We start from the raw sequence: 20755 nt of genomic DNA, 5'->3' as shown, positions 1-20755 counted from the left end.
GCCCTGATGTCTTCTTTATTTGGTTGCAATTAAGACAAAGATATGATGTTGCTGCGTATGCATAAACTCTAGGGTGCTGGGAATTGTAGCTCTGTGAGAGATAAATTACAGTACCCAGGATTCTTTGGGGTTGTGTGTTTTAAATGTATGCTGTGTACTCAGAGCTCATTTACTTTTAACCTGTTGTGTACTCTTTTCTATATTATTGTGAATATATCATTAATGCTCATTGTGATCTTCCTAAGAGATAGAAGAGCCCAAAGAAGGCAGTCTATATACTTGATCCCTTTTAGATAGTGCAGTTTATTATAAATGTTTTGAAAGTGCAATCTGAGTCTGTGCTACTTAACCTCTTCCCTTGAACTGTATAGCTTAGCATACTACTGGTAAGAAAATTGCCCTTGAGCTAGATAGAATCGGAAGTTGAGCGAAAATCTGTGCTACCATTATGTTTTACTGTCACTGTAGAAGCCAGGATGGTGGAGGCTGTGTAAAGTTTAGGGACAGTTTTTGATTGGGGAGTAGGGTCAAGGGTGTTGCCTAGAAAGCCCGCCCTATTTTTAAAGCAACTACAAATACATTTTGGAAAATGTAACTATAACACATTGCTGCACACATACAAATGTACACATATATTTAAATAATATGGACCACATCTATTTTGGGAAGTGGAAAGACTTAACAGTGCAACTTGATAAAAGGTGTATAAATGTTAAAATTGACGCGAGTTCTTTAAACATCTGCTTTTTAAATATGTAAATCTTTTTAATCCTTCAATTAAAAACAATGTTCTCATGTCCTTCCTGTTTGCCTGAATATTAGAAAAATGAGTTTTATATTTCAGCATGAATCTAAACTTAAATATTACTGCCTGTTGTTGAAAATACAATCAATAGTACTTTAAGGCATAATTAAAAATTAATTAATGCCACTTGCATTGCAAACCCCACATTTAACACACATTTCCTAGACATTCAAGGACATTAAGCATGCTATATTCCAAATATGAAGACGGGAGGTGGGTGGTGGGTAAAAAGGAAGATGGTTTAATGGAACATTTGTCTTTTAGTATATATACCTGAATGATTAAGTATTGCAAATCCATTTGTTATAGTTAAGTGATATTAAACCTTTATATTTAGCATTGTTGTAAAAGTTAGTCTGCCATGCTGAAAGGTTACATAATCTATTAAAAATAAAATTCATCCCTATTGTTGGTAGGATTCTTTTTTAATGGTTGTGAGAATTCCTTCCTTCTTCTGTCAGGATCAATTACTCTGCTTCTAATAAAAATCTGAAAGAAGGGTTGGGTTAGTGATCTGTGCTCACTGTGGATAATTTGTGATATTACTGCCTAAACTGAGCCAAGTGTTCCATATTTCTGGCAAGAAAGTAAAATCTATCCTTCATCTTAAGTGCCCTACATTGTGTGTAGATGGTGGGGTACAGTCAACTGTTACTGGTTAAAAACACTAATATCAGTGTTTTAAAGATGTTTGGGATGTGTTGATATATTTTTGTATGTAAATTTATTTCCGTGTGTTAGTTATTGAAATTCTGCAGGGTGTGTGTGTGTGTGTGTGTGTGTGTGTGCAATACCCAACACAATTAATTTGCACAGCATACCATTATTCTTTGTAAAATTAAAGAATTAAAAAGCAGTGGATCACATTCAGCTAAAGAGAAGGAAATAGAAAATAAGCAAAAGGGAGAAGATGCAAATTAAGGCAGTGAAAATAGTTGTACATTTACGTTCTTAGTTACACTGTTAGGGAATTATTGTGAGAAGATCAGAGAAACAATGTATAATAGCCTGTTTGTTGTGCTACTCCAATGTCCATGTACTTCTGGAACAACCAGCAGGCTGCTATAACAGAGGCAGATTTAGGGCAGTAAGAGCAGTTCCCCTGCACACGAGGGCTAGCTGTGGGGGCATCAAATTTTGGCCTCACAAAGGACACCATATTACCAAGGTGCACCCCACACTACAACTATAATGATCTGAGCTAAATAAAGCCTGTATATAGCCTAGGAACAGAATCTATAACCTGTGGTCTTGGAACTACATGCCATTTACTGTGCAGAATCATGTTCACTTACGTAATAAAGAATTATATTTTTGTTTTGCTCTCATCCGAGGGTACAAAGCATATAAATTTATTGAATGCTAAGTGTCCAAAACTTTCCAAAAACAAGGGTTGGAAGTTACTGGAGAAAGGGCTTTTTGTTTTACTTCTGGGATGCTGTTTGATTGATACTGAATCGTTTCTCCTCTCTTACAAATTGAGGTGGGAGAAATCTGACCCTCCCCTGTAGCACCCTCATTTTTGGAGGTGAAATTAATTGAACTGATTCAGGGGGGAGAAATATGATATCACCTGAAGAAGATAGTGATTTGGCTTTGAAACTGATTCTGCAATGTACAACATCAAAAAACCCATGGAAATCATCCCTACTAAAGCTCAATTTGATGGAATGGGGCGGGGCGGGGCTGGGGAGTAGGTTGTCTACTTAAGTAATGTAGCTTTACAAGTTAACAACAGCTTTATTTCCTCCTTTCCTTGTGTATGTGTGTGTCTGTGAACTTTGCCAGCCAGCAAGATCAAACACTCTTAAGAATATGTGCGTACGTGCGTGGCTTCCTGCCGGCCTGGCAGTCACCATATACCTTCTCCCAGTCAGATGCTTTATTCATAAATCATCATAATACATCTCAAGTACAGCATTAGAAATGTACTCTATGTAAATGTCTTTCTGGAGCCGGGAAATGGTGGCTGGCAGCAGAGCTTTTGCTCTTGCATGTTTGAGAAGTATACCACACACACAAGCTGCAGGAATAGGAGGCTGCTCACCCTGCTTCCCAACTAAGGTAAACAACTTTCCTTGGACTACCTGAATCAGCTGGATTATTTGCAGCACCAGCCCCCAAAATACAAAATGCTACCCTCCTCTCTCCAATTGTGCACCCTGTGAAGACATTTACAACAACCCTTAGTGGGTAGTCACAAATATTCATAAGATTAAAACTGAAGACATTGCAGAGTTCATGTTCAGGTAGAACTGGAGGAACATACAAGAGGAGTACAAGATCATTCATCCGTATGGGCTCAATAGATGATCCTCGTGAGATACAGGATAGCTTTACTTGTATCCTAGCACCTGTAATTACTTGCAAATGAGAATATGTGACTAGCAACTAAACCCACAGTAATGAATACGGTAGATGACATTGTGTCATTTACCATTTACCATTCTTAAGCTGAGAAGTCCTGTCTTTTAAATAAAGGAATCCATTTTTGGTCACTAAATCGATTTTTATCAAACCTGGAATAACTGCACTTTGCTTCTGTGTGTTTCATCTTTGTGCTAATTGTATGCAGTATCAGTCATTTTTTTTTGTGATGGTCCTTTGTTAAAAACAACCACAACAACCAACCAACCAACCAACCAACCAAGTTTATTTTCTTTGTCGGTTGACATATATACCATCATGTTACCACTGTATAATGCTTTCATTGGCAGGCACCCTGTTAACAAGAAAGACTTTAAATACATTTAGAATATTTGTATGATTCAGAGATAATATTCAAGGTGAGGACAAAAACGCTAGAAGTGATTGTTAATTACTGAACCATGATAGGCAAGCTACATATTGGATTAAAAAGGTGATAGCTGCTGGTCTTCCTGGAAGAATGTTTCTATTTTGGTGGCTACAGTATCTTGAGTGGCTGGGATCCTCTCTGGCAGCCCTGGCACATTCCTGTTTGAATATCAGGATAAGCCAGATGATCTTAGAATTGCTGAACTATATGCTCTCTCTACTTGGATAAACTGCAGTAGCTATGCAGTACTGTACAGTACTTGGACTAGTTATCTTTTCAGAGTTCAGTGTCTGTTAGCATTTTGTTAACATCTAGATTTTGCTTCTTTAAAATGTTAAATAATTTTACAATAATTTTACAATAATTATAATAAAAATATTTATATACGTCTATGTTACATAAATATCAGAGTGATTTACAAAAACAATATTCATAAACAAACTTAATTTAACATCAGAAATAATCAACTATTACTGATAAGTTTTCTTAATTGTCTGCATAAGGTTTCTGCAGGCATTTAAAAATTAAAACAGAAGGCACCTGCTGAATCTCTGCTGGCAGAACTTTCTACAGGACTGGGCTGGTTGGTTTCTTGTTGCTATCATATGAGCCTCACCAACTTGGGGGATAACCAGCAATGCTCCTACAGGTGATCACAGTGATCAAGCTGGGAGATAAAGGTTCTGCCAGTCTTCAGGATACCCTGGACCTAAGTTATTGTGGGCTTTGCCAATTAATACAATAACCTTGACCCTGGCTTGGTAATAGATGGGCAGCCAGTGCAGATGTTTAAAACTGGTGTCACATGTTGGACAGTATGTACTCACATCAGTAGACTAGCCACTGCATTCTGCATCACCTGGAGCTTCTGACCAGGGCCAAGGGCAGCCCCATATATAGTATGAAATCTGGCCTTTAGGTTACCAATTTGTGGTCTGCAGCTGTCAGAATATACCTAGAACAGCTGTAGCTGGCAAACTAGATCAAGCGGGTCAAAAGCACTCCTTGCCACAGAGGACACTTGACGGAGAGAGATAGATGTATCTAGGAGTTGTTCCAAGCTGTATATCTTCTTCAGAGGGAGTATGACCCTGTCCAAAACAGGTAATTTCCCAGTTTCCCAGGAGTAGGAATCACCCACCCAAATAACCTCAGTCTTCTCAGGATTCAGGCACAGTTTACTGGCCCTCATCCAATCCACTACTGCATTCAGACACCATTCCAGAGCTTTCACACCCTCTTTTGATTCACTTGCTATGGATAAATAGACCTGTGTGTCATCAGTGTACTGATGACACCTTGCCGCAAAACTAATAACCTCTGCAGGCATTTCATATAGATGTAAAGTAGCACTTGAGAGAGAATAGTACTTTGCTGAGTTCCATAGCAAAAGCATTGAGGGAGCAAGAAGCACTCACTCAGTGCTGCTGAGCATGACTCTGAACAAAATAAAAAAATTCCTTCCAGTAGCACCTTAAAGACCAACTGAGTTAGTTCTAGGTATGAGCTTTCGTGTGCATGCACACAGAAGTGCACACGAAAAGCTCATACCTAGAACTAACTCAGTTGGTCTTTAAGGTGCTACTGGAAGGAATTTTTTTATTTTGTTTTGACCATGGCAGACCAACACGGCTACCTATCTGTAACTGGAACTATGGATGACTCTGAAGGTAAGAATGGAACATCTGTAATACTGTGCCTCCAATGCCCATCCCACTGAGCCAGTGCAAGAAAATACTATCGTTAATAGTATCAAAAGCTACTGAGATCAAGCAGAACCTGCAGGGTCACACACACCCTGTATCACGATAAAATTCATATATCAGGGCGATCAACCCCTGATTTGAACCTAGATTGTAGTGGATCTAGTTAATAAGTCTTATCCAGGAATACTTGCATTTGCACCACAATCACCCTCTCCACCATTGATGCCAGTAAAGGGGTGTTGACAACTAGTCACAAGTTGTTACATGCCATTGGGTATTGGGTGGGCTTTTTTAAAGTTTGCACACGATCTCCATTTTATGGGCAGCAGGCAACCACCCATGCCAATATATGTTTACCACACCTATGACCCTTTCAGTCACACCACTTTGACTAGCTTTAATAAGCCAGGGATGGACAAAGATTCAATGAGTAGGTGGTTGGGTGCATTACTGCCAGAATCTTGAATATACATCAGGACTGTAGTCCACTATGCTCCATTTTCAGGTCAAAACAAAAACATTGATAGTTCAGATGGTGTGATTTAGTAGATTTGTAGGACAATCCTAATTAGAATGTAATAGAATGCACAGTTCACAGAGTTGAAATGTTGATTACCTTGTCTGCCTTTATATACTCATGTCACTTGTGGTCTGTCTAAACCAGATGAAACCATCTGGATATCGCTCCATGGCTACCTCTCTTCACAGACTATGCTTAAAACTGGCTTATTACTGCCCCATCCCACTGTTCACATCTACCATCCATGCTCCCAATGGGTACATGCCATACTGACATCTGATATTTGGACTATAAATCAGTTGCGTACAAGAGTGTAATTTCAACATCCTGTGCTTGTGGGATATGGCTGTGCTGCTGTGCTGCTCGTCAGCTGTAATTTCTCTCTAAAAGGTTGCTTCTTAATATATGTGTTGGATAATGCCAGTGTAGCTGTCCTGTTGTGGATGAAAAAGCCTTTAGGGTTCCAGTTGCTGAGTCATTGCCAGATTAGTTCTGTGCAATAGACAAGCATGGTAATATAGTGGCTGTTGCAAATGTTGTCTTTTATCCTAAGCACTTATTTGTTTGGCTATAAGCCATAACAACAATACTAAAATATCAACACAAAATGCTCTGATCTGCCTGTAGATTATCCAGTTGCTTGAGCCACTGAAGGGTAGGCACTGTATGAACCCAAAACACCACATCCAAATGTGCTGGCTGCACAACAAAACCTTAAGGCAAATACAGTAATTTGTATTTTCTAAACCAAGTAATAATGAAATACAAGAGTGTGCAGAGTTCTTATCACAGACACGCCCATCCCTGAATCATGGAATTGTAGAGTTGGACATTGCTCTGAGGTCAGCTAGTCCAACTCCCTGCAATGCTGGAATCTCAACACACGGTCCCCCATCCATTTTGAAACCATATTGCTGCTATCCACAGAAAATACAAAACCATTTTTTCTTTGGAGGGGAGAGGTAAGAAGGATGGAAGAGCCAGTCATATTAATTGATATAGCATCACCAGGCTTAAAAAATAACACCATCTCTACTATTTCTAGTGTAGGTTTGTGTTGGCATATTGGTGTAGTAAAGTAGCAGCACTGTGGGATAGCTTTCCAGGCTGGTAGCTTTTCAGGCTGATTGCACAAGAAGCTGTCAGTCAGCCCCAAACCTGAGTAGTATAGCATGGAAGGTGAACTATTCTTCTCACCTGCCTTTGCTGATGGAGAAACTTCATCAAGGCATTTCCATGTGATACTTTAGAAACAAAAAACATTCTTCCCAATGCTGTATTTTCAGTATCTTGTTTCTCACCTGTGTGTGGTATCAGGGACAGTTCTCCAAAACTACTATTTTTCTGTATACTTTAAGTACACCCTCACATACCCAGAAGACAATACCCTGTCTGTGAGCAGCACCCTGCACTGCCTTGCTGGATAGCCAATAAGGTCCAGCAAATGTGCAATTAAAGAGAATATCAAATAAAGTGTTATTAACAAGCAACCTAATGCTTTCCAGGGATGAGGTGACTCTTTGCATGAATTCCTTCATCTGTGCTCCAGCTCATGGAAAGCCACCGGTAGCATGGCTGCATATAAACTTGCTCTGATATTTGAAAATCACTAAAGGTCCATATTCCCTTTTGGATGGCCTAGGAAGACACTAGTTTAAGTTCTACTTTTAAGTGTTCTGCTAGGTACTACTTCACCATGAAGAAAGACCAAAAGAAAATCCTTTTTCATTTGTGTTTCCTATTTTTTGGCGTAAAGTATGAGGGCTGTATTATGCTTTTCTGGTTTCTGAAAGATATATTTTTCAATGTAAACAACACATGCATTTCCTAACACCTATATTAGCACCACTTTAGTTTTTTTTATTGCATTTCAAAGGGTTTGGATGGACATTAATCCTTAAACCTTTCTCAAGTTCCTGTCTTCTTTCTGGCTAGAATTGAAACAGATGCTTGACATGCTTGGTAATGCTCCAACTAGGATCAGAGTTTTTGTTATTCCTTGGAAGTTTCAATAACTCCCTTCAAAGATCCACTGTCATCCTTGTAGTCTTCCTCCAGCCCACTCTGAATACTCAGTCAATCAGCAGCTGTGAACCTGAGTGGTGTTTACGTCAGTTTCCTCCTGCCTCTACTTCTGTCTCATGTCTCCCACAGCTAATGTGGTTGGTGGGGCAATGCTCCTCTATGTCACCATCCAGAAAGTGGTATTTTCTTCCTTCTCCTTGCCTTACTGTTTTCAAAAGATGCAAGCAAAAGTAACCAGATGCCTAAGAACACTCAAAGCCGTTTTGAGAGGCTTTCAGATGGTATATGTGTACATCTAATGAAAAGAGCTATATGGAGCATACTGAAGTTAGCCATTGTTTAAAACCTTTTTCGCTGCAGCCAGTTATATGATTTCTCTCAGTCCAAACTGGTGACCTTTCCTCAGGCTCCAATTTGTGATGAGAAATTCCCTGAATATTAGCTCTTAATTTGTAATATTTCTTTACCTGGAAACATGTACACATGTTCCTATAGGCACACATTTGTTTTGTTAAACATTTGTATGCATACAGGAACCAGGAGTCTCTTAGAAGTCAGAGAAAGGTGAGTAGGAGCTCTGTCCTTGTTGCCTGATCCAGACTTTTGAAACTTTGGGCTCACAAACAGCAAAGCAAACATATCTATGAAGGCTGTTTTGGGGGTTTTTTTTTGACCGGGATTGGGAGTTGGGGATAAGTATCCAGTGAAGTCAAAACTATCTTGAATTGCACCCTAAAAATCCACATTGCATGCCAACAGAAGCTGGAAGAACATCTGAGTGTATGGTTTGGCAACGGAATAGCTGTTTACTAATTTTTCCACCAAAGTCTGGATTCTGATGATGAGAATAAATCCTTTCTCGAGTGTTCCTTTGCTGGGACATCAAGCGGGAACATGCACAGATACTTTAAAGGAAATATTCCAACGATCTTGTCCTAAATAATTACACAGCAATTAAGTATTATGCTAGTGACATTATTACAATTTCTTGTGCTATTTTTACTGATAGTAATCTGTAAATATTGATGCTCACTTTAATTTAACAAAGAAATCATACATTATGTAAGAGAAAATACTAAACTTGTATTTAATGGCTTGTGTGCCACTAATGATAAAAGAGTAAGAGGGATAGGAATGGAATATTTGTAAAGGAGGAAAAAAAGACAATAAAGATGACTTTCAGGAGTGTATGCAGACCTTCCAGATATTACTATTGCATTTCTTATGTCTTCAGATTCGTATCCCTTGTATCTCTTGTAGAATAACTCTGTTCCCCAACCAACATCCTTCCGTTTTCCATATATCCTTGCAGTAGTACCCACATGTTATTATAATGCATGGTGACATTTTGTAATATCGCGGTCTATAGAGTTTTACGCTCATTTTTTTAATAGCAATGTCACTTCTATAAAAATGTCCATCTTGGAAATCTAATTATTTTCAAAAGAATTTCTATTACTGTATGGGACAATCATGTTATATTGCCTGTGACAAGCAGGGCCGCAAGCCATTTTTTATGTTTCGTCTGTATTACTAACAATGGCTGACCATTATTATTACTACTATAATATATTATTATAATATTTTACACTTTAATTTTAACTCCCTTCTATCCTATTAAGAGCAGTCTTAAAAAATGTCAGTGTTTTAACAGCTCTCCAGGATGGTGTTGGCTTTCTTACACACTTACAATGGGTAATGTTTCTGTCAATTGCTAATTTGCCTCCTAGATGGTTTTCCATAGGGTTTCTTTTTCCATTTGCAAAATTGTGAACCTCTTTTTATTCTGCACACTGCTTTGAGGTACTAAAATATTGTGCACTTGTCAAGCTCATTTTATCCTCTGAAATGCAGACACACAACCCTTGTGCACATAGGTGGCACTCTATAAATTTACTGCAAAAACTTGTCTTATACAAAATCTGTCTATTTTTCCATCTTTCTCAGTATTATCTGTTCTGACTGACAATGGCTCTTTAGGGTCTCAGACAAGAGTATTTTGGGTCACCTACTACCTGATCCTCTTAGGATATCAAGGATTGAACCTGGGACCACAAAGCATATTGAGCTTTGGCTTCCTCATACAAGTAGATATGTGTACACAAAGGAAAAGTATAGATAGAATGAAGTCATTGAAATGATTCCGGGCGGAGCACCTCCACCTGTGGATTGAGTTTCAGGAAAGCAGAACGGATTGCAGCAGTGGGGTGCAACACAAAAAAACATTATTGGTACATGTTCTCTGCTAAGATACACAGAATTCCAGTAGCTGTTCTGTTTGCTGCTTTACACTCTTGGACTATAATTGTAAAATAAGTGTGTACATATAAACAATTGTTAAAATGATTGCAACACAGGATGGAGAGAAATTCTTTGCCAAGTATACATCTAGAATAAAATAAATAAATCTGAATAAAGGAAGCACATCAGTACTAAGGAATTCGAAAAAATTTCGAGAGTAGAACAACAAAAAGATTGAAAAGCTTCTGTAATTGACTATTGAGGACAGATGAGATAGTCACTGAAGTGTGCAATTTGATAAATTAGCTATTAAAGGGAATACAATAAGTTGTCTGTAAATATATGAGGAATATAAACAGGCAGGATAGGAAAGTTATTTGATGTGATACAAAGCAAAACTTAGCAAAAACATTATAGTGAACTTCCAATACAAATTTTTGTGATACCTACCAGATTAAGTAAACAGATCTGTAAATATGTTTTTGACTCCTGAGTCCTATAAATAGTAAACAAAATAGTTATGACTTTGTGTGTACAATAAAAAGGGCATTGCTACTTACAGTGGAAACTATTCCCTACTGCATCTGGAACATGGGGTGGCTGAAGTGGTTTCAGTCTCTAGAACTTGCTTCATTGAGTGAGGTGTGTGTGTACGGATAATATATTTGACCCAACCCTTTTCTCTCTCCCTCTTCTGTTAACATTTTTCATGGGTCCCCATATGTCAATATATACTAGTAAAGTGCCTGTCACTACATACTTACTTAGGTTAATAGCATTGATTTCCAGCCCCTTAATAATTTTAGTTGCTCTTTTCTGCACCTTTTCCAGCTCAACAGTATCCTTTTTTAGGGTCAAACTGCAATGTGTTATCTACAGAGCAGTGCCTTTATGTGGAAGGCACTTAAAGGGTACAGCTACCTAGCTAATGTAATATTTAGTTTGACTCTCACCTGCAGCAGGCAGAACTGTACATAGTATTCTAGGTATGATTGCACCACAGGTAGGCACAACAACACTAACAGCTTTATTTTTGATCCCTTTCCTAATGATCCCTGGCATACTTTTTTCATAACTACTGCATACTTGATCAACATCTTCGTAGTGGAGCTGTCCATCATGATTTTGAGATCTCTTTCCTGACTTGTCACTGTGAGTTCAGACTTTATCTAGGGTTTTTGTTTTTGCCCAAATGTCTATAATGCAGTACATTTGCCATTTGATGTCTATAATGCAGTACATTTGCCATTTGATTGCCTGTTCACCCATTTATATCCCATCTTTTGAAGCTCTTTGTAATCTCTTTTTGTTTTGTTTTTTCTACCATGAATAATTTGATGTAAGTAGCAAACCTGGCCACTTCACAGCTTATCCCTAACTTCAGACCATTTATGGACACGTTAAAAAGCATCATTCCCAGTGCAATATTATAATATACAGTGTCAATACTAAGTTGTCTGACTAGTAGACTTTAAAAGTCAAATTATTTACATTGCAGACAGCTATATGCCTCTTTTGTTGGATCTATGTAATCACTTGTCTCAATTTTTTTTCTATAAAAAACGACAGGCTTGTTTTGGTTGCTGATTTGTTTGTGTCTTCGAGGGGTTAATCACAGTGACTGATGCAAATTGAGAGCAAAGAAAAGAGCCCATGGTTAATTGGAGCTTTTATGATAGGAAAATTTCATCTCAGGTTAGATTGCCATGTAAACAATAACATGATCTTAAGTATGCGTGGAGTCAAGAATTCAGTGCAAATGTATGATGAGCAAAATATGCATGGATAAAATACTTGGAAATTACTCAGAATGTAACTAGGTGTTTTTGGTATAGCATTTTTTAAATTGCTTTGCAACATGTTTGTAAACAAACCTTGTTATCTAAGTGTGAAGAGTGTGTTTAAAGGCTTTGAAAGCAATTCTGCAAGGGGGCCAGGAAGGCAGGAGAGCAATGCTTTACTAATCTGCCCATCAAGACAGAAGGGTGGTATTTCCCTCCTCTTTTTTTTTAAACTGCACCAGTTCCAAAGTGGTATTGCAGAGGGGCTCAGATTTGACATCTTCCTGAGAAGGGCAAGCTCCCTCCATGTCCTACCCCACTCAGCTTTCATTTTCTTTGATCTTGAATGTGCTTGTTGCACATATGCTGGCCAGTAAATTCTCTTGAGCAACATCATTAGGGGCGTCAAAGTTCTTAATGTGCATCCTATTTTTATTTCCTGTAACAGGTTGGAATGGGAGATGACTACATAATACAAGTTCATAATACTAGTACTTACAGTGTATATTGCTTGTTGATAAATGGATCATTTTTTTTTACTTTTCCCCTGACCATGTATCAATTGGAAGCCTCTTGAAAAATTTAGTATTACTTTTCTAAAATAGACAAAGGGAATATGTAAAGGTTACCAAACAATATTTCTTAACATGGATTAGCTTCCTTTCACGATTTTTTAAACAGATGATAGATGATAGATAGATAGATAGATAGATAGATAGATAGACAGATAGACTTCCCACTTTTTCAAGTAAATGCTGACTCTCCCTTTTCTGCTTAGTTCATCTTACCTCTCCTTTTCTTTGGGACTTCCATTTTATTCACAACTTTTTTTAAAATCACTCTTGTAGTGCTTTTCTTTTACATTATAGTATTCTCTTCTCATATCCATTTCCTGCTTCATCCTTCCCTTCTTGTGCATCTTAAGGTTCTTAATCATCCATGTCCTTCCCTGCCCCCACAACTCCCACCAGTTAATTTCTCTCACCAAAACTGAACTCCATCTCTCATCAGGCTCCAGCAATAACAGGGACTGGTGGGGCTTTGACGAGTGTCTTACAGAGGTTGGGGGGGGGTCGAAGGCTGGCCCAGGACATGAGGCCCATGATTTAAGGAGTTTGGTGCCACCCGTGGGGCAGGAGTTTGGGGTGGGTGGGTAGGGGAAGGGTCTGAGCAGTCAGAAATGGAGGTGGGGGCGCAGGAAATGTCAGAAGCGGAGGAAACGGCTGTTCAGGCAAGGGGCGGGGCATTCAAACCCCCACATTCCCTTGTCCCTCTGTCTCCTAGAGCTAGAGATTTGAAGAGGGAAGTGCAGGAGAAGCCTCAGGTTGTGCATGTGCACTTCATCAAATGAAGGTACATAAGTCTGGAGGATGGAGGCATGGTTCCAATGTTGCTTCAGCTGCTCCGCCAGGCATGAACTTGGAAAAGTTAATGCCAGCTTAAGTAGACGCTAGAAGTGAGTGTTTGTGTGTGTATCTGATGCATCTTAGGAACTGCTGTGTGTACTTTTGTCAATAAAGAATTAACTATCGGCTGTTTACCTTTCTGAACAGGGGGTATGTAGGACAGGCAGCATGGCCAATAGTCAATAATTACGAAGGTTGTAGTCCGGCAACATCTGGAGGGCCACATATTAGCCACCCCTGCTCCAGCATACAATTAACTTCTCTCTGTGTCTGGGTCAGAGATAGGAAGCAAAGTGCCCAGCAGATGTTGCTGGACTACAACTTCCAGCCTGCATGGCCAGTGGACAACAATGATGGAAACTGTAGTCCAGACATATCTGCAGTGTGCCATGTTTGCTTTCCTTGGTCTGGCTCTGCTCTATTGAGTCACGTTTCTTGGAAGAAAAACAAACAAGCCAGCACGCAAAATGTTTTCCCTGCAAATATATTACCTGCAAAGTCTGTTTTTGAACACCAATATGATGTTTTTTTACAAATCATAAATAGAATAAGAGATTTATAAGTGACCCAATGAAGAACACATCCTGACCCCTGTATTTCAGAACTATTCTTACATACTGTTTCTTTTCATTACAATAGCTTTCTGTGAGTGAACCTAGCTTCATCTGGCACAGGCTCTAGGGGGAAAAACAGCAGCAGATAGAAGTTTATTTGAGATCTTTTAGTATTATTCAAAAGAGACAAGTGGAAGAGATATTATTGAAAGTAAAGTTCTAAACTACTCAAACATCTAAAGGCTTTTGAAAACTTTATACACAACCCTAGTTAATTCTGTCATGTACCAAAGTGCCAAAAGATTGAGCAAGGATGAATGTTAATCCACTTTTATAAAATCAAAGGGTTCATATATTATTTTTTACTGTAAAGAAATAATTTGAATAAAATTTGACCCTTTCTTCAATAGTCTGTGGGTCAAATGGAACCCACCATTAAAATTCTCTAATATCTTTCTTGTATTAGCATTTCAAAACTCAATTTAAATATTCACAGAGCTCTTTTTTTAATAAACTTAACAAAATTCAGGTAATTTCCTTCAACTTTCTTGATTGAACGAAGGCAGTAGGTAGAGATATAAAAAAGATGTACAGCTATGAGCAAAACCTGAAATCAATTATATATAAAAATAACATAACACATGGAATGAAATTAATCAAAAGGAAAAAAATTTCTACTATATGATTCTCTGGTCTGCTACCTGCAGGCAAGGAACGTAAATGAAAAAAATCAACATTCTTCTCTCAGATAAGGAAAAAATTAATAAAAATGTTTCTTTCCTACAGATCCCCTGATGCAACTTATGTTAAAAGTGAGTGGCTGCAGGAAGAACTTGTTCATTTTAAATAGCTCCCATTTTCCTTGGCCAGAAAAAAATAGCTTTTGCCTTGCTGTTAAGCTCAATTACATCAGGTTTGTGTGGATTTGCTGTGTCCAGGAACACCTCTGTATCCTCCCCATCCTTGTTAACTGCTGTCAGGCAAACTCAGAAAGGACTTGAGAAAATGATTTACAGTTTTTTCATAATAAGTAGCAAAGAAATAGTTTTAACCTTGAACCTGTTTAAAAGTTGGAGTTCCATCCTGCTTGTGATTGGGAGTATCACAGGGTTTCCCTGACCAAACCTCTGTTAGCTCTTTAAATTCAAATGGTGGACAGTAAGAACCCTGGTTAGGTTCCAGATACTACCAAATGCCCTCACTGCAGTTATGTTAGGATCATGGGAAAGGAAGGGAGCAATGATTAGGGTTCATGGTCAATTGGTAAAAATGAGCCCATGCTGAGCCTCAACACTGGAAAGGTCTGTTCTGAATAACATGGGCTTGAAATGTGTGTCAGCATTAAATAATAATAATAATAATAATAATAATAATAATAATAATAATAATAATAGGAATCCCTTCTTTTTATTACTTACTTTGTGGCTACTTTGTTCAGAGAGAGAAGAGGATTCAGCTTCCAGCATTCACTTCAGAATGGGTGTATATATAAGCTTAGATAGAGCATAAGATATTGTTCTAGGCACTTGGCATTTGGGTAGACCTGAAAGTTGATAGGACTTGGAATTTGATTTATCAGTTTGCCTCTGGAGACTGAGATGAAGTACACTTTTTTGACCTCATCCTGTCTGCTTCAAAGAGCTCTTCCGGAGGTGTACATTTCTAGGAATGCTTGTGATTCTAATAATGGGATCTCAGAATAACTGACAGGAATCCCCAAAGTAGAGGGCAAATGTCACTCTAAGTGCACTATATAAGGTTACAACTTGTCACTATATAGTAAATTTAGTTTCATTAAAATATACCATATTCCTTTCTAGAATATAAAATAATAATGTGCAAGCTCAGTTTCAGTGTTTCTTTGTTTCCATGCCTGGGCATTGACATAATACAGTGATGGGGTAGACCAGTTATGGGTACGTGTGTATTATCCATACTGCCATGTGGGTAAGCAGGTTGGTGGTTTATTTTTATTAAAATGTACAGATATACGCTTGTTATGTAGTAGCAAATAACAATGAAAAAGGAGCCTTCAAATAGGATAGATTCCGTTGGCTCAGATACAAAAGGGGTATTCCATTATATCATTATATCATTCCCCACCTCCTTTTGAGGAATGTGTTGTATTTCTTCTTTCAAGTCTTGCCTGTCTGCTTTCCTGAAATGTTTTTGTGTGTATAAGTTGAAGGCTCTGATTATCATTGTTTTTAGAGACTAAAGTCATGATTGACAGAATTATTTACCTTTAGTTCTGTCTTCAAAAGTATTCCGAGATTCTCATTTCAAGTCCCCTATCTACTTATCAAATATAAAATAAGACCTTTGATACTAGAAATACTTAGCTGATTATTAAATACAGAGGTAGTATAGTACATAAAACAGGATAATTCATAAGTATATTTTTGACATGAAAGCAAATGGTGTATATTTATCCCTGCCCCCCATCCCGCCGTTGATATTGTTCATACCCAAGTATATGTACTGGCCTTTGGGTCCAAAATACCCAAAGTGTTGGATTCTGGCCTTAGGGTATGATGTGAATACAAGATATCAGTACTACTGCACAAATCACTAATAACTCAGGATCCAAGTAGTTAAAAAAGAACCTTCATCAGTACCTTCTGAAACAAATTCTGCAGTCTGGGGGAGACATGGTTCCATTAGTTGGCATAGCATGAAAAATGGGCCCCCAGGATATTTTCAGTGGTGACGCCACGGCTATGGAATTCCCTGATTAGAGGGCAATCCTATTTCACTGAAAGGCAGTGAGGGTCCTGCTATTTATTTATTTATTTATTGTTTAATTTATTTAGCACCCTTCATCTAAGGAGCACAGGCAAAACACAAAAATACTTAAAACAATAGCAAAAAAGCCAATATCCTCCCACAGTTTAAAAGGCCATAGATTGTTTATTTAGCCATAGGCCTGAGATAAGAGAAATGTTCTCTCCTGGCCCCTAAATATATATAATGAAGGTACCAGGCTGGCATACCAAAAACGAGGGGCCACCACAGAAAATAAGAACTGCCATTCATACAATCATACCTCATGTTGTGTCCACTTCAGGTTGCGTTTTTTCAGGTTGCGGACTGCCGAAACCTGGAAGTACCGGAACGGGTTACTTCCAGGTTTTCTCAGTCATGCATGCGTAGAAGCACTAAATTGTGCTTTGCGCATGTGCAGAAGCACCGAATCGCAACCCGCATGTGCACAGAGGTGCAGACGTGGGTTGCGAACGCTGCGGGTTGCAAACTTGCATCCCACACGGATCACCTTTGCAACCCGAGCGTCCACTGTATTTTACTTCAGTTGTTTCTATTTGATATAGCTTAGAAAAAATAAGGTTGGTTTAAGTTGCATGCCTATAAAGGTACAGTGGTGCCTCGCAAGACGAAATTAATTCGTTCCGCAAGTTTTTTCTTCTTGCGAGTTTTTCGTCTTGCGAAGCACGGTTTCCCATAGGAATGCATTGAAAATCAATCAATGCGTTCCTATGGAGACCGTCCGGGGACAGAGGGGAAGCGCCGCGCGCCTTCCCCTCTGTCCCCGGACCTGTTTTAAAGCAAGGGGCAACGGGGAGAAGATTGCTTCTCCCCGTTGCCTGCCCCACAATCTCCGGGGACAGAGGGGAAGGCACGTGCGCCTTCCCCTCTGTCCCCTCTTTTGAAGCAAGGGGCGGAGGGGAGAAGATCGCTTCTCCCCGTTGCCGCCCCTTGGTTCAAAAGGGGTCCGGGGACAGAGGAGAAGGCGCGCACGCCTTCCCCTCTGTCCCCGGAGATTGCGGGGCTGGCAACGGGGAGAAGCGATCTTCTCCCCACCGCCCCTTGCTTCAAACGAGGTCCGGGGACAGCAGGGAAGACGGGCTGCGCTTCCCCGCTATCCCCGGAGCTTGCGGGGCAAGCTTCGTTTTGCGAAGCAAGCCCATAGGGAAATGCGTCTTGCGAAGCGGCTAAGAAAACGAAAAACTCCTTCGTCTAGCGAGTTTTTCGTCTTCCAAGGCGTTAGTCTTGCGGGGTACCACTGTACTTGGGAGTGAGACCCATTGAAGTCAATTGGGCTTGCTGCTGAGTAGGCGTGCACTGTAAGGAACATTTTAAAGACCAAGCTAAATAAGAAAAGCCACCTATGAAAGATCATCTACTTCTGTGATCATCTACTTCTATGAAACCTTAGGTACAGATGTCCAACTTTACACTTTTATTATGCGACTACTTGTACATTATGTTGGTACAATGTTGTTGGTTTCTTTAAAGGCCCCCTTGAGGATGCTGTTGAGGATGAAGAAGAAGAGTGTCTATCGGAGGGAAATGACATTATCTCCAAAGAAGACTTTCCTCTGGAGGGAAGCTTTTCTGCAGAATTTGAGCCTGGGAATCTGAGCTGTGAAGAAGTGGAATACTTTTGTAATAAAGGTAATCAGTATTAAGCAATCCTTGGGTCAGCAATCATTTGTATTGAATCGACTCCCTTGCAAATATTTTACACAAAAAATTCCTCTTTTGACATAATCAGATGTACCCAGTTCTTGCTGAACAGTTTGTTAAGCAAATGCTACTTCAAACTAACAAAGACTGTTTTTTATGCACAGTCTCAATGCAAAGCATTTGCTTCTGCTGTACCATTTTGCCTTGTTTGATTCTGAACTTAGGATCAAAGAGCCTTTCTTTTACAGCACACATTAAAACTTGTATGTGTTCATATTTGGTTTAGGTTTAAAGGCATTTCATTCTGGTTCTGGCAGTCAAAAAGTCATTTGAATTAATTAAATAAAGTGGTATAAGTGCTTTAAGTGTATGGTGTGGATGTAACCACACTATATTCTGACTTAAGAAACAAAAAATTGCAATACATGTTACATATCAAGTCACAAATCTTGGTACTAGTAGCAACATGTTCAAGGTGAATAACAAAAATAAATTATATTTTAAAAATAGTATCTTCTCAGAGCATTTTCAAAATAATTTTGTCCAATGCTGTTTTAGCTGTGTTCCTGTGGTTTTGATTCCTATGAACTATTGATTACAACATTATAAAACATTCCTTTAAGGTGATGGCATGGGCTCCATGATGCTCAGTAACTTTTCAAAGATAAGCCATGAGCAAAAGACAGGTTGGGCAGATTTGCATAGCATACCACGCTAAACCTATTTAGCAGGATGCAAATGAACATAAATGAGCTCTCACACTCCTCTCTCTTCCTCCTGTGCAGCAGAAGTTTGGAATCTATCTCTTCCGCTCAACCATGGTTTTTTACATTTCGATTGATAAAGTGTGGCTAACATTAACTATGTATACTTTCAAAGCCAGTCATCTTTAACCGTAGTTGAAGAGAAGCTGTCTTGAAAAAAATTAAGAAAGTGGACAGTAAAAGAAGCTTGAACAGCTTTATAGCTTCACTTTCCAGACATGGAGCACAAAAGGAATCTAGCTTATTTCTTTCTTTGAAACATTTTTTATCCTATTCAGACAAGTTCAAGGTGAATAACAAAAATAAATTAAAACAACTTTAATAAATCAAAAATTCTCCTGATTGAGTGGTTGGTTTTGCCCTTCAGTTCCTCCAGTTCCTTCTGCTATATCAACGGTTCATTGTGCTTGGGTCCATAATAGTCAACTCTTTCCCTCCCTAAAACTGAGTTGACAAAAATGTGTTTGGTTTCTTAAAGCATGAAATGAAATGAATTGTATTGGTTTTAACTTTAATGCTAGACTTGAGCTGTGTCAGTCTGTTCTGACCCTCTTTTGGAACTCTCTCTTACTTGTCCTGCTGAGTAGCTGAGATAATAATGATTGGATTGCCTTACCCCTCTAATGATAATTTGACTCTACTTTGTCCCAGCTGCTTACATTTCAACCAGGAAATAATGGTCTAGTTCAGATGTAACATAGACAAGCACGAACCCTGTGCCTATGCATTCTTGGGGATGTAAAACAAGTTTCAAACCCTGGTTTGTTCAGAACCTGCCCATCATAGTTTTTCAGTGTGGACATAAACTATGGTGACATAACATGAAACGGGTAACCCAAGGGAGCCTTCACTCACGGCATGCCAAGAAGGGAGGGGTGGACAGGTGATGTGCATGGGCATGAGACTTGTACAGATACCAGTTTAAAAAGCTGAAGCTGGACCATTGCTTCTTGAGGCAGCAAAGAGCAAAGAAACTTTAAGTTTGTTTAGTTGTCTGGCCCATATAAAATGGTATATTTGTTACTGTCCAGTCACTGTATCATATGTTATTTTATGCCTACTGTTTAAAGTCTTGGCGGCAGTTATCAGAAAATGGTAATGTTATACTAATGTAGCCTTCTTCTAAACCACTTAGAGGTTTTATTAGAATCAAATGGTGTATACATTTTGTGAAATAAACAAATACATAAATAAAAAGTGAAAATACACTGTGGAAAGGATTCCTGAAACTTGTAAAGATCTTGCAGAAAAATAGCTGTTTCATTTGCATCTGCTAATAACAGTTTAACTAGAAACTGCAGCTAGATCAATATGTAAAATTCTGACTGTGCACATGGTGTTTTTGGCTCTCTTTGCTCTCAGAAGGTTGATATTTCATAATATTACAGTTATAGTAGAAGCCACATCTGATTGACTTCTTGGCCCATGATTTCCAGCCCTCCAAGCTTCTTATACCTGCTTTTTTCTTTACCTTTAGTGCACATCTTAAATTACCTCTGTGCCCTCTTCTTTGTTTTACTCCAAATCTGCTTTATCCTTGAGTCTTCCTTTCTTGAGTCCATTTCTCCCACCATCATCCATTGGTTTCTGAGATGTCTGTTCTTCAGTCTGTTTTCCTATGCCTCTTAGCCATCCTATCTCTCCCTAGCACTTCCATATTCATTCCCCCAATAACATACAGGTCCTTCCTGATACTGAGATCTGTAAAGTGTCTCAAAGCCTCCTTGTGCC

At 38.8% G+C, this 20755-nt stretch overlaps 1 protein-coding gene across 11 annotated transcripts in view; it reads left to right on the top strand.

Moving 5' to 3' along the window:
• ZFPM2 (zinc finger protein, FOG family member 2) overlaps positions 1-20755 on the top strand; it is a 465402-nt gene that overhangs the window by 170530 nt on the left and 274117 nt on the right. For 7 of the 11 annotated variants that reach the window (XM_081874028.1, XM_081874031.1, XM_081874023.1 and 4 more), the window contains one exon: positions 18090-18248. The exons of the other annotated variants lie outside the window; for them this stretch is intronic. Coding sequence is in view for 1 of the 7 variants with exons in the window: in XM_081874023.1 (XP_081730149.1) it covers positions 18090-18248 (159 nt within the window). In the remaining 6 variants the exon portion in view is untranslated. The remainder of the gene's footprint in view (positions 1-18089; positions 18249-20755) is intronic. 11 annotated transcript variants of the gene reach the window in all.

Source organism: Podarcis erhardii, assembly GCF_964252035.2.
Source record: "Podarcis erhardii genome assembly, chromosome: 8".
NCBI classification, from domain to species: Eukaryota; Metazoa; Chordata; class Lepidosauria; order Squamata; family Lacertidae; genus Podarcis; species Podarcis erhardii.
This window is presented reverse-complemented; position numbering and strand designations above follow the sequence as displayed.